The sequence below is a fragment of the Poecilia formosa genome, unplaced genomic scaffold (assembly GCF_000485575.1).
Source record: "Poecilia formosa unplaced genomic scaffold, Poecilia_formosa-5.1.2 Scaffold664, whole genome shotgun sequence".
Lineage (NCBI taxonomy): Eukaryota > Metazoa > Chordata > Actinopteri > Cyprinodontiformes > Poeciliidae > Poecilia > Poecilia formosa.
Genome location: NW_006800603.1, coordinates 81314 through 94063, shown reverse-complemented (window position 1 = coordinate 94063; position 12750 = coordinate 81314). Strand labels below are relative to the sequence as shown.

Genomic DNA, 12750 nt, shown 5'->3' with positions numbered 1-12750 from the left:
TAGCTCTAATATGAATTAGCTTAGTTTAAATGGACCATAGAAACCATCCAGTTGCTGTTAAAGTTAAAAAAATGGATGAACAAATATAAAATAAATCAAGAGAATTAAAGAAAACAGTTTTATTAATTTAATAACAAAAACAATCAATCCAACCATTAACATCCTTATGGATGTACAAAAACAAAGAAATTTATCAATTTATTTGGAACGATCTGTTCTATTTACAGTTCAGCTGCTACGAAAGTAATAAATATTTACAGAAACAATGAAGAAAAGTGTCTGTTTACTGCGGACATTGGTCCAGACTGATCAGGCGGACAGTTTCGCCTGCGCACCTCCTGGATCCCACCTCACACTCCGACATGTTCGCAGCGCCGCCATCATCACCGGAACTGACGCACAGGGGGGCGGGGCCTGCGGGGCACTCCGACGGACTCAGACATGCGCATTTCCGCTGGGATTCTACGGTTAAAAAAGGTAATCATACTCAGCACTTTTGGATGGAAAATAATAAAGAAAAGCTTTAGGCGGGTTGTTCAAATTTCCACAACATTTGAGGTGTTTTTTTATTGATAATTCAGAGGAAAATTCTGTTGAAATAGTTTGTCATTGTGTGGCTGAAAATCTCAAAACGTATTAATTTCTCCCGATCGTGACATCATCGAGTAGTAAATGGTTAATAAAGTGTCACTATATAGTAGTTAAAGTAAAACAAAAATCCCAGATGTTATACGATAATAAGGTCAAAAATAATAAAAGAATTAAGTTATAATATTACATAAATGTTATGACTTTAATTCAGTCATAATATTATGAGAATATAGTAAAAATAATTCGAATTACATCTCTGTTCTCTAAATTGTATTTATTTTCATATCTTTGTACTATTTGGTTTGTCTCTATACTCCGTCATAATGTATATCTGGCACTATTGACATGAGTTTCATCAGACGTTGAGATTTGTGCTGGAAACAGTCCGTCAGATCTGAACATATTTACTCTTTTTTGTGTTTTTATAGAGCAGGATGTTCAGTAATCGGGTGTTTCACCTCGGCAGGTCGTCCCTGGTTTGCAGTCGCTGCAGGAAGTGAACGTTTCCTCTTCCGGTTTGCTGCAGTCCGTATCGGCGGCCAGCGTGAAGCTGCGCCCCAAACAGCGCAGCGCCCCCAGCTGGCAGACGCCCAACCAGAGACTCCTCGGCCCGACCCGGGAGCAGAACTGCACAGACGACCTGAAACAAGAACATTTTAAACCAAACACCCAGACTGGGTCTGGATCTGAGTTTGGTTTTAGTTCTGAAGTAAGAGACTAACAGGCACTCAGAGGGCATTTTACAGACACAGCCGGTTTTTCCGATCTTCTCCCAGGGTTTACAGTTCAGACCAGCAGGTGGCGCCGGAGAGGTGAGCAGCACTGCGGAGGAACAAGAAGGCAAATTTAATGAAACATTACAGAATCTAATGTGATTTATTTTCATTTATAGACCAGTGATGATGGTTTATCTTAGTCAAAGTGACTATTCTTATGAAGTCATACATAATATTACTCTGTAATATTATTAAAATATTATTCTTATTACTATTACTTTGACTTTATTCTTTATTTACTTTGTTTCTTTTCTCTTCCAGTTTGGGCCAAATATTCTGTTGTTAAAAATAAAGTTGTCTGGGCCAAATTAGACCTCACCTTCAGAACTTGAATCACTTTGTGTCAAAATGAATAAATTCTCTGTAATAATCATTATATTTATCCGGTTTAAAGGTAACCTGTTTCTGAAGATTCACCTGTTCTGCACCGAACATCATCAGGAGACGGCGACCACTGCAGACTGGAGCTGCACCTGACCTCTGACACCTCGCCGTCCAGCTCCGATCCCACGGGACACGACAGGGACACGGTGTCTCCGATCTGGTAGGCATTTTTAATGGGCGTGGCTTCAACTAAACCGCCGATTTCAGGAAATCCACAAGTGGAACCTGGAAGAAATGTTAATTTCTACTTTTGCATAATATTTATGAAACCAACTATGAAAAAATAAACATCTAATAAGTGTAGAAACTGTTATAACTGAAATATTCACAATAAGCGCAGTACAAATCCTGAATATTTCTAAAAATGTCCACATTTTCATCTATTTGACAACCAAAGCTTCATTAATAAAACTTAATGGGTTTTAAATTTTGCTTTAGTTTAANTTTATGGCCCCAATATAGCTCCATATAAAGAATGCTTCTCATATTTCCGTTTTTGCATTACTTTGACAAAGCCTCACTTTTAAAATGAAAATACACCAAAAACACAGAAATAATCTGTTTGCATCCAGCTGGGGCCATTTTACAACTGAATGTAATGTAACCTGTAAACGATTGTGTTTTGTTTTCAGTTTCACTGTAACGCTGTGCTGATGTTTTAAATAGTCCGTCTTGTTTTGGCATGTGTGTGACTCAGATTAGGCCTCTGTGTTGATGTCTCCTGCAGAGTAGAGGAAACTGCTGAACTTAATGTACAGCTTAGGACATTTTATAACAAAAATAAAGTTTTATATACAAGAAAATCCCATTTTTAAGATCATTTTGTTGTTTTTTCTATCAGCTCCATGCATCATATTCATCAGGAATTAGGATTAGCTAAATACTAAAATAACAAATTAAATTCAGAAATACTTTAAGTTGTAACCTAATATATACGTTTCCTCAGAGCAGTCACCCTAAAAGCGGTTCTGAAGAAGATTTAGGGTCCAAAATAAAGCGCAAATATAACTTTATATTCTAATACGTTATTTAAAATGAGTTCAACCTACAAATGAAGCTCATGACGCCATGTTTGATTCCTAACAGGAAGTGGTGGTTGTTTTGAAGCAATCTGATTGGCTGACAGGTTGTAGCTCTGCGCTATGCTGCCCCCTATTGGTTTGGCATGATTATAGCAGCAATCAGTGATGGGTTTGTGATTTTATGTGGATAAAAAAAACCTGTCTGTACGATCTAGTTTTTTAAAACAATGTGGATCAGATACTGTTTACATAAAACCAGAATATCAGGAATTTGTTTGGGATTAAATGGGAATTAATAAAAACTTTTAGATGTTTATTGTTATTGGTTTGAGTTCTACATAAACAGTATTTTAGCTTCATATTGTGAGCAGTTTTAATAAAAATCTGGCCTATTTTCCTTCTATCAGATGGTTTTGTTTTGCTGAAATGATCCAGACTGGGCTGAGATGTTCATACCAAAACAAATCGTCGATTGTGCAAAGCTGCTGATTGTGAAAATGTTTGGAAAACTTAAGAAGGTCATAAATGAGCAGAAACTTTCCCCGTCCCCCTCTGGAAGATAAGCAGTGAAACTGAACATCTGGTTTGCATCGAGCAGCCTGGAAACTCCAGAGCTGCTTCGCTTCCCGTAACAACCAGGATCAAGAACCTGTGATTTGTTTTTAGACACCGATTGGTCAACGTGAGTTCATAAACAAGAAGAATCCCCAGAGAATCGCTGTGGGTTTATAACCACGCAGACAGGAAGCTCAGCCTCAGATCAGCTGCAGCTCTGCTTTTATTACCAACCGATTCAGATTTCTGATTAAAATCCCTCCTGCAGACGACAGCAGTTCATCTGGTGAGTTATGGCTTCATCTTTTAAGTTTTTGTGGTTAAAGTCTGCTCAACAAAACCTGCTGCAAAATGTATAGATATTTAATTAAGGAGGAAAATGCAATAAATTTGCATGAAAACTGCAGATGCATTAAAAACAATTTCTCAAAAGAGAATCAGAGTCACTGGGGAAAAAAACCTGATTTTAATTTAACAATTCTGAGAAAAAAGTCAAAATTTTCAGAAAGAAAGTCAGAATTGTGTGAATAAAGTTAAAAATCTTTTTTGTTGTTTTTATTCAGTGGCCTTATTTCTCCTCTATAGAAACTAAATGAGTCGCATTGCTTTATTTTAAAATAAATAAAAACTTAAATAATTTTCAGGTTGCTCGATGTCTCCATCCCGCAGCATGATGCTGCCGCTGCAGCTGCTGCTCCTGGGCTTCATGTCCGGCAGCCTGGCCTGTCACTGTGACCGGTACCCCTGGGCCCCCTGGTCCGCCTGCACCAGAACCTGCAACTACGGCACTCAGAGCAGAAGCAGGTGAGAGAGAAAAAAAAAACAGATTCTTAGAGTTAAACACGTTATAAGGTTGTTATTTTTCTAAATGATGTTTGAGAAACGGCCAATTGTGCAACAACGAACCAAAAACATTAAAAGTATTGTTGCAAACCCAGAAGATCCGACAGACGTTCCCGTCTCTGCAGGAACGTTCAGTATGATGATTATTACTGGAAGAACAGCTGCCACCAGATGTGTTCCAGATACGACACCAGGGGTTGCAACCAGCAGGCCTGTCCCATCAACTGCGTCCTGTCCGAGTTCAGCCGGTGGTCCGACTGCTCGCCCTGCGCCAGGAAGCAGGCAGGAACCAACGTCACTCCAAAACACTTCATGTTCACATTAGAAACTACAGTATTTGTGAATAATTTATTAAACCCAGCTGCCATGACTCGGGTTTCTGCCGTGTTCTGCTTCAGTTTCGGACCCGGTCTGTGGTGAGACCGTCCCAGTTCGGTGGCTCTGAATGCAGCGTGGAGCTGACAGAGGAGAGGCCCTGCCACCCCTCCAAAGACTGCCAGCTCCCGGCGGTGGGCTGCAGGGGCGACTTCAAGTGTGACAATGGTGACTAAAACTGAGTCTCCTGAACTTCAGCTGTAAGAAATGATTAAAAACGACCTTTTCTGTTGCAGGGCGCTGCATCAACTCAACGCTGACATGCAACAAACAGAACGACTGTGGAGATAACTCGGATGAGAGGGGCTGCGGAGCCCCTACGGTGGTCTGTCCCTCTGAGAGGAGACCCGCCCCGGGGGCTGATCTGGTTGGAAACGGGTAAAACTGCCTGGTTCTTACCCCAAACTGCTAACTGCCCCTACAGACGTTTGTAGAGGTGTACTTTCATTGTAGTGAGCACACTTCCACTAATGCGCTAATTGCAAAACATTTTTTTATTTAGCGCTTTAGCATTTTTTCTAACTTTGAAGGTGTTTAGCGCACTTAGCTTTTTGTATATACATTTTTTCTGATAAATTCTAAGGCACTAATTTACTCGGGTGTTTTATAAACTTTCAGTTGAATAAAGTTCAACATCTATGTTTAAGTTTTGGTTACTAACTGTTAAGAGTTCTCCAAGTAGTTGCATGTTTAGCACCTTAGCATTTTAGCTAACTGACATCTTTTAGCACATTAGCTTCCTTTTCTGGTACATTCTAAAGCACTTTAGCATTACCTTCTGCTAAATTTGATGTTGTTATAGCGCTTTAGCATTAGCTGAGCTAATATTTATTATTGGTGCTTTCGGGTTAGTGATATAGCTAATATTATATCATTGTTTCAAGTGTCTTCTGTGCTGCTTTGCAGCATTTTTCTCCTCCAAAGACTGATGATACGTCCAGAGCAGTGGGAAATGAAAATAATTATATTTAACAAAGTATTTCCTCCTTCTGGTTCCTGGTTTATTTGTAGTTTTGATTTTCTGGCGGAGGAGCCGAGGGGAGCAGTGCTGGACAACATGTTTATGGGAGGAAGCTGCATCATCAGGCGGCCGCAAAGCACTTTACTCTACCATCGAGTGCCACACAACTTTAAGACCTTTGACATTAAGGTAGTCATCGATAATCTGCTCTGAAAACTGTTCCTGCTAACTGGATACCAAGTTTTAAAACAGTGATACATCCTGGAAATGTTCTCCACTTTTTAATTATGTCAGACTTACTAACCGTGTTGTGGATGTTTAGGTCGGTGTGTTGGAAGACTTCAGCATCGACCCGCAGCCGGTGGTTTCTGAGCCGGTTGTGATAAAGAAATCAGGTCAGAGTGAACAAAACACACGAGATCAAGACAGCTTTCAGTTTTTGTTCTTCTATGGGCGCCGTTCTTCTAGCTCCAGTCTGACCTCGAGTAAGGAAGCCTTTGAGGCTTCAAAGAAAAAGGTGATTTAAATGTTAGATCTACACAACCCGTTGCTAACACAAGAACAAAATGTCTTACTAAATGTTTTATAAAGTACTAAAATCAGTGTCTATCCCACCATTTTCCAGGACTCCAAGTTTTTCCGAGTGCATCAACTTCTACCGATTTCGAACTTTACAGTGAAGGATCCACAGGATCTTGTTCTTTCGCTGCCATTCCTTCAGTTCCTTCACGCTCTGCCACTCGATTACAACTACGCCCTCTACAGGGAGATCTTCCAGCGCTTTGGCACGCACTACTACAGCTCTGGAAAACTGGGAGGCCTCTATGATCTGCTCTACCAATACAGCCGGGAGGAGATAAAGAGCTCAGGTTATACGTCACACCCTGGCATTAACAGTGTAGAACCACAGTATAAACCAGAGGTACGTCTACAACGCTGTGCATGGAAATGATCAGATAAGGTCAAAATGACTGCTCAAGTAGGAAAACCTAGGATGGATGTTGTATCCTAAAAGCACCATGAGATCGCTTCCTTAAAAGCCTTGGCTTAAGATTTCATATTGGTCACCAAAGATCCTGCATCTTTTAACAAGAAAAGACAAATACAGTTTATGTAACCTAGTTGGATACATTTTTCCATTGAACCAACATGATTAAGTGGATTAAAACTCAGTTTTTATCTCTGGCAGGTGAAACAGAAGAGACCATCAATGGCTGCCTGAGCCGAGACACGTCCTGGACTATAATCCTCTACTCTGAATCCAGCAGCGTAACCAGATGCACCAACAACCGCATGACTGAGAAATACCAAGGTTACTTCTGAAGTGTAGCAGAGTTTCTCTTATTTCTACGCTTTGGTTCGTCTCTTTGCTCATTTTCTCCTCTTTTCTCTTGTCCAGGCTCGTTCATCCAGGCCTCTGAGAAATCCTTCTCCATGGTGAAAGGTGGTGGAGCCCGGGAAGCTGGAGCTCTGTCCTGGGAAAGACAAGGCGCTGCTCCGGACAAGACATCCTACAAGAACTGGGCCAAGTCTGTGATTGACAACCCTGCTTTGGTGGACTACCAGGTCAACTCCAGAGATCCACATAGAAACATTTTGTTCATCTTTGATCCTTAAGGGTTGGCGTAGTAGAGCAGATAATAACCAGAATGATCCAAAGGGTTTTCTTACAAAGGGACATAGAGAGAAAGTTTCCTTGGTGGCTGAGACGGTGTTACGTTTGGTTTCACAAATCCCAACCTAGAGTCTTTCTGAATGGAGATCGCCTGTTCTCACTGGGTCCTCCAGCTTCCTCCCACAGTCTAAAGACATGCATGTTAGGTTAACTGGTTACTCTAAATTGTCCTAAGGTTTGGCAGGGTGTCTGCATGGTTGACTGCCAGCATACGGGTTGTTAGCTGTATGTTAGCTGAGTAACCAGCAATCTGAACATGGTGCATCTCGTCTCTGACCAAATTACCACTGGAGATGGGTACCAGCCTTTCCTCAACCTCACAAGGACAAGCTGCTACAGACAATGGATGGCATTTGCGTAGGTGTAAACAAAAACAAAGTTAAACAAAGGATCCCCCAAAATGGCTGTCATTGTCTGAATAGTCTTGTGACAAGATGGCTGCCATGACTAGAACCAATTATTGAGTCATAAGATTGTCAATCAGGGGACCATATTTTGCCTGTAAGACCAAGTGCTCTACTCTTTAGATTTCAACACGTGGTTCCAGTAACAATAAACCTTTGGAAGAGTCATCCAGATGTTCAACTGATTAACGCCTTGTTCATAAGAAAGGACATGTTGATGGACGTGGCAGCTTAAACAAAGGATATCCTAAACATAACTAGCACCTAAGCTTACAGGCAGCATAAATCACCGGCATACAGTTCAGTTTTCAGCCATCCACAGTTAGCATCCTTGCTGGCAGGATGCTGAGGAAGCATTTCTCTCCTTGTCTAACTCGCTCTGCTTGTGAATTAAGTTCTTGTGACGTTTCTTGTCCAGGTTTTATCCACAGTTGGTCCTCTCTTAAGAATTTTTTTTTTTGTTGTTGTTGCTTGATGTCATTGGAGAGCGAACATCCACATTGATACAGTTTGGTTATGCTTAGCTTTGCATGAACTCACTCATAGCTAGTCATCTCATTATTTTGGGTATTTTAACAAGGCTGGTTAGTAGGTGTAAGTAGCTGCTATCTTAACGTTTTCACAAAAACTTCCACCCAGTTCACCAAACTGACATCACTCTGTAATCAGTAAGGATATTAAAGACTCCATGTTTGTGTTTGTTCAGTTGCGTCCAATCATAGATCTAGTTCGGGGAATTCCCTGTGCTGTCACGAAGAGGAGACATCTGAGGAAGGCTCTGCTCCAATACCTGGAGGAGTTTGATACCTGCAAGTGCGCCCCGTGTCCCAACAACGCCAAGCCGGTTCTCTCTGGGACCGAGTGCAAGTGTGTTTGCCAGACAGGAACGTTCGGCACCAACTGTGAGATACGGGCGCCTGACTACACTTCAGGTACCCGACGTTTTGAGTACCAGACTCGTTTAATGCATCTTTTATTCTTATTCAAAATATTTTTTATATTGCCTGGCCACTGTGCCACTCTCTACGAGTAAATAACTTAGAGTGGCAGAAACAAAAAAAGAATCTAGCTAAAAACTTTTATGATACAACTAATCAGACATTTCACAATGTTTTGAACTGAAATGTAATTTATATGGTTGAAAACAATAAATAAAAAGTAACAAATATTTCCACTGAACTCTGATTAGCCACTAGCTTAACCAGGGGATTAGCAGCTAGCATAACTAGTGACTGTTTTTTCCACATATAAATCTATAAATGTATCTGTTTGACTTCAGGTCACATGTTGACTGTCCAACTACTTCATACCATTATAATTAATAAAGAAAAAAACTAAAGTAACAATTTAAATCTCTATGTTGAACTGCTTTAGCCTTTCAAGCTAATAGGCTAATATTAGCCTATTAGCTAATAGGCTCCTTTCAAGCCTATTAGCTTGAAAGGAGGACAAACATTTAGTCCTGTTTGTACTGGAAGGTTGTTTGTTTTCCACAGAGGTAGTGGACGGTTACTGGAGCTGCTGGGGGCCCTGGAGCAGCTGCAGCGCCTCCATGAGGCGACACCGAACGAGGAAGTGCGACAACCCTGCTCCCCTCAGAGGCGGCCAGCCCTGCGACGGTCCAAACAGACAAGAGGAACCGTGTCCCCTCTCCCTGTTTGAAAAGTAGGACTCATCCGGACTCAAGTAAAATGAACTATTTCAACCAGCATGTTTGGTTTTTGTACAGTTGCTTGTTGTTTGGGTTTCCTGTGCAGAAAAGAGTCGTGTGACAACGACGATGAGTTCACTGTGGGATGGAGGGACGAGCTGCCGCCGGGGGTGGAGGGCTGTTTGAGGCCGCAGAGACCGAGCCACAGCTTCCTCCGGGTAAAAATCACCTTAACTGGACAAAAACCATGTCTAAATTTAACAATACGTTTAATTTGAACCTAATAGCAATTTATAACGGCATATTAAAGCCATTGTGGATAGAATAAAAGGACGAGTAAATTTAAGCCAAAAAAATCAGAAATTTTGAGATTAATCTTATAAATGTTCTAGAACAATATTGGAAATTTCTGAGTTTTAAAATCAAAGTTTGCTAGAAAAATAATCAGAAACTTTTAGATCAATCTCAGAAATTTTCTAGAAAAAACAAAAAACATTTCTGACCTTGAAAAGTTTAAAATTTGTTATAAAAAACTTGGAAAATTCTAGATTAATTTGAAAAAGAATCCAAAAAAACAACAACAAAAACAAAAACAGGGATATTTCTGAGTTTGAACAGTCAAATATTTGCTGGAAAGATTAATCTCAAAGTTCAAAAGTTGTTTTTAATTAATATCAAAGTTTCTGTTCTAGCAAACCTTCAACTTTTCAAACTCAGAAATTTCCTCTTTTTTAAAAAAAAAAAATCTTTCTATGGTTAATCTGAAAATATTTGACTTTTTCTTCCAAAGTTTCCATGTTTTTCTTTTAAAGGTTCTGTTGGTTCTAGTGGCCTTTATTCATAGGTAGTTTGGCAGGAAGGAGGTTATGAGAGAGGGAGGACGTGTGGCACATGGGCTGCGCCCCACCTCTGCACCACCACAGCACCCAGTTTCCACTTTTGAAGCTCAGAAATGTCTTTGTATTTTCTATAAATTTCTGAGCTTATTCTCAAAAGTTCTTTGGCAGAAATTCACTATTTCTGTTTGTTTTCCCCAATACGCTGCTGTACATTTGATCATTTTAAGGTCTCATAGCTGTTTTGCTTCATTCTTGTAGAAATCTAAACAGTATTACAGCTTCGGTGAGGATGAGGAGTTCCAGTGCTTCACTGGATTCGAACTGGAAGGTTTCCAGTTCATTAACTGTCAACCTGATGGAACCTGGAGTCAACCAAGAGGAAGATGCATCAGTAAGTCTGTTTTTTTACCGCATCGTTGGGAGAAAGTCAATGTAGAGAAACCAGACAGTCCCAAACGTTTACAGGTAAATCCGGACATTATTAGCCGTAATGATTTAAACATAAAATTAAAAACTATTCTAAAGTTCCAAAGATCATAAATTACCAGTAGAAAAGTTTGGATACAACGAGAAATGTGGCTGTGTCTAAATATTGCTAGTGATTTAGGGACAAGTCCAAGTCAGGTCTGAAGTCTTTGAGATGCTTTTACACTGAAAGATTCATGTGTTTCTCCACAGGAAGTTCCTAAAATCTGCCACCTTCTTGTCTTTAGGGAGGCTTTGTGTTGCTCCAGAGGTCCCAGAGAACATGGAGCTGTATCCGCCCAAAGCGACGTACAGAGTGGGCGAATCGGTTGGTTTCAACTGCAATGAGACGGGCCTGATGCCGATGCCAAGAGGCATCTACAGGTGCAGCAGAAAACTCACCTGGGAGCCTCCGCTGCCTGCAGACCTCCGCTGCACAGACGGTTGGTTAGAAACATTGAAGAGGCTCTTAAAATTGGACAAACTTCTGGAAAAAAGTCGTTTTGTTTGCTAGCTGTGAAGCCATTAGTGAAAGTGCTGAACTAAATGTCCCTTTTTGTCTGTTCAGAGGAGCCATTTGTTCCTGATGGCCAGTGCGGTCCAGGACAGAAGCGGCAGAGATCTGGCTGTGTCTGCGTTGAACGGGAAAGCTGTCTGTGGGTGAATTTTAGATCTTAACATGTTGCATTTTCATCATTTTAAAGCCTCTTCAGCTCATTGGTAGTTCTGTCAAAGATGTGTTTTACCACTTTAGTTACATTTTTAGTTAACTAACTCTTTAGTTAGTTACGTTAACTCTAAATTACTAATCATAAATGTTAGTTCTGTTAATGCTAAAGCACCGCTCCAACATTGTATCTAGCAGAAGCTAATGCTAAATGCTAGGCGCTAAGTTGTCACCATGTGTCATTGACACATTTACATAAACGTCTAGTTACTTGAACAATTCTTAAATCTATAAACAAACTTTATTCAACTGAAAGTTTACAAAACAGCCAAAAATTTAGCTGGAAAAATGAACTTAAGTGAAGCTAAGTGCACTAAGCGTTTCCAAAGTTAGCAACAATACTAAAGTCCTAAACATCTAACTACTTTGAGGGTTTTTAAGAATCAATGACCAAAATGTCAACACAGAGGTCAAACTTTATTCAACTGAAAGTTAGCAAAATGGCCAAGTTAGAATTTATTTGTAAAAATTAATGTAGGCGTGTCCACCACTGGATAAACCTGCTAAATGTTGACTGACAGAACCTTGTTAGGAAGGAGAATCTAACAGAATGTAAATAAGTTTCTTCACTGATCTGAGCGTTCGCACGTCTCCAGTTCACAGTCGGCGAGTCTCTGCGTCCTGAACACAAACCTGGATGTCGCTGTGTCGATGTCGCTCTGCTCCTTCCACGCCGGCCGTTGCCACGGCGACCCACTCTTCTACATCGGTGAAGGCGTGTGCGACTCGGTCGAGCCAACCAAACTGGAGTGGGCCAGGTTCAGAGCCAAGATGTCGCCCAGGAGTTCGTTGCACGTGCCGTGCGACCTGGACAGCTGCTACGACTGGGAGACCTGCTCAGGTGAGTCGGTCTGGCGTCTCACGTACTGGGAAGTCTGGGAAGTGATCAAGCATCATGTCTAATGTTTACTTTTGGGTTCTAGCCTCTAAGAAGTGCCAGTGCAAAGCTGCTCTTGACTGCCCCAGAACCTCGGACCTGATGTTCTGCGTGAAGCTGAAGCCGATGCAGATGATCCGAAGCATGAGTCTCTGCACTTTGGCAGCTATCACCTGCAGCGGCCGGGAGCATGAAATCCTCAACGAGGGCGTTTGTCAGAGCAGATGATGGTCCAAGTAAACCTGCCTGCAGCTGCAGATGATGATTAAAAATGAATGAAAGGTTTTTGAAGCTAGTTTAGTATGGCTGGTTGTCCTGAGTGTCAATGTTTGTGGGTATATTCAATGGATGGATGAAGGTAGTTATCCTGGCATTTAAAGCTCTATTTTACTTTGTATTGCAATAAAATTTTATATTTAAAAAATGTAGACATTTGTTTTGTTGACGAAGTGGATTCACACCAGTTTCCAGAAACTCTGGTTCCTTTGGGCAGGTGTGAATGCTAATCAAACTCTGGTTTGCCTACAAACAGAGGTCTGGGTTCAGTTAGAGTTCAAAGCCCTAATGTGAACGCCAAGCAGACCAGTGACCGCTCCAAAAGCAGG

At 40.9% G+C, this 12750-nt stretch overlaps 2 protein-coding genes across 2 annotated transcripts; one reads left to right on the top strand and one right to left on the bottom strand.

The window, feature by feature from the left end:
- Positions 1–95: 95 nt before the first annotated feature.
- On the bottom strand, positions 96–2189 carry LOC103130711 (complement component C7-like). The gene is made up of 4 exons (XM_007542183.2): positions 1785–2189; positions 1314–1413; positions 1050–1231; positions 96–462 (listed from the first exon to the last, which is right to left on the bottom strand). Exons 2-4 carry the CDS (start codon positions 1328–1330, stop codon positions 284–286), a joined length of 378 nt encoding a protein of 125 aa, XP_007542245.1. The 5' UTR covers positions 1331–1413; positions 1785–2189; the 3' UTR covers positions 96–283.
- A 1205-nt stretch (positions 2190–3394) lies between these two features.
- LOC103130712 (complement component C6) lies at positions 3395–12563 on the top strand. The gene is made up of 18 exons (XM_007542184.2): positions 3395–3614; positions 3973–4132; positions 4297–4453; positions 4570–4714; positions 4783–4924; positions 5558–5696; positions 5830–6024; positions 6133–6376; positions 6697–6819; positions 6907–7073; positions 8293–8518; positions 9083–9251; positions 9344–9455; positions 10335–10467; positions 10790–10984; positions 11110–11197; positions 11865–12109; positions 12192–12563. The coding sequence occupies exons 2-18, from the start codon at positions 3981–3983 to the stop codon at positions 12371–12373; spliced, it is 2814 nt and encodes a 937-aa protein (XP_007542246.1). The 5' UTR covers positions 3395–3614; positions 3973–3980; the 3' UTR covers positions 12374–12563.
- The last annotated feature ends 187 nt before the right edge of the window (positions 12564–12750 follow it).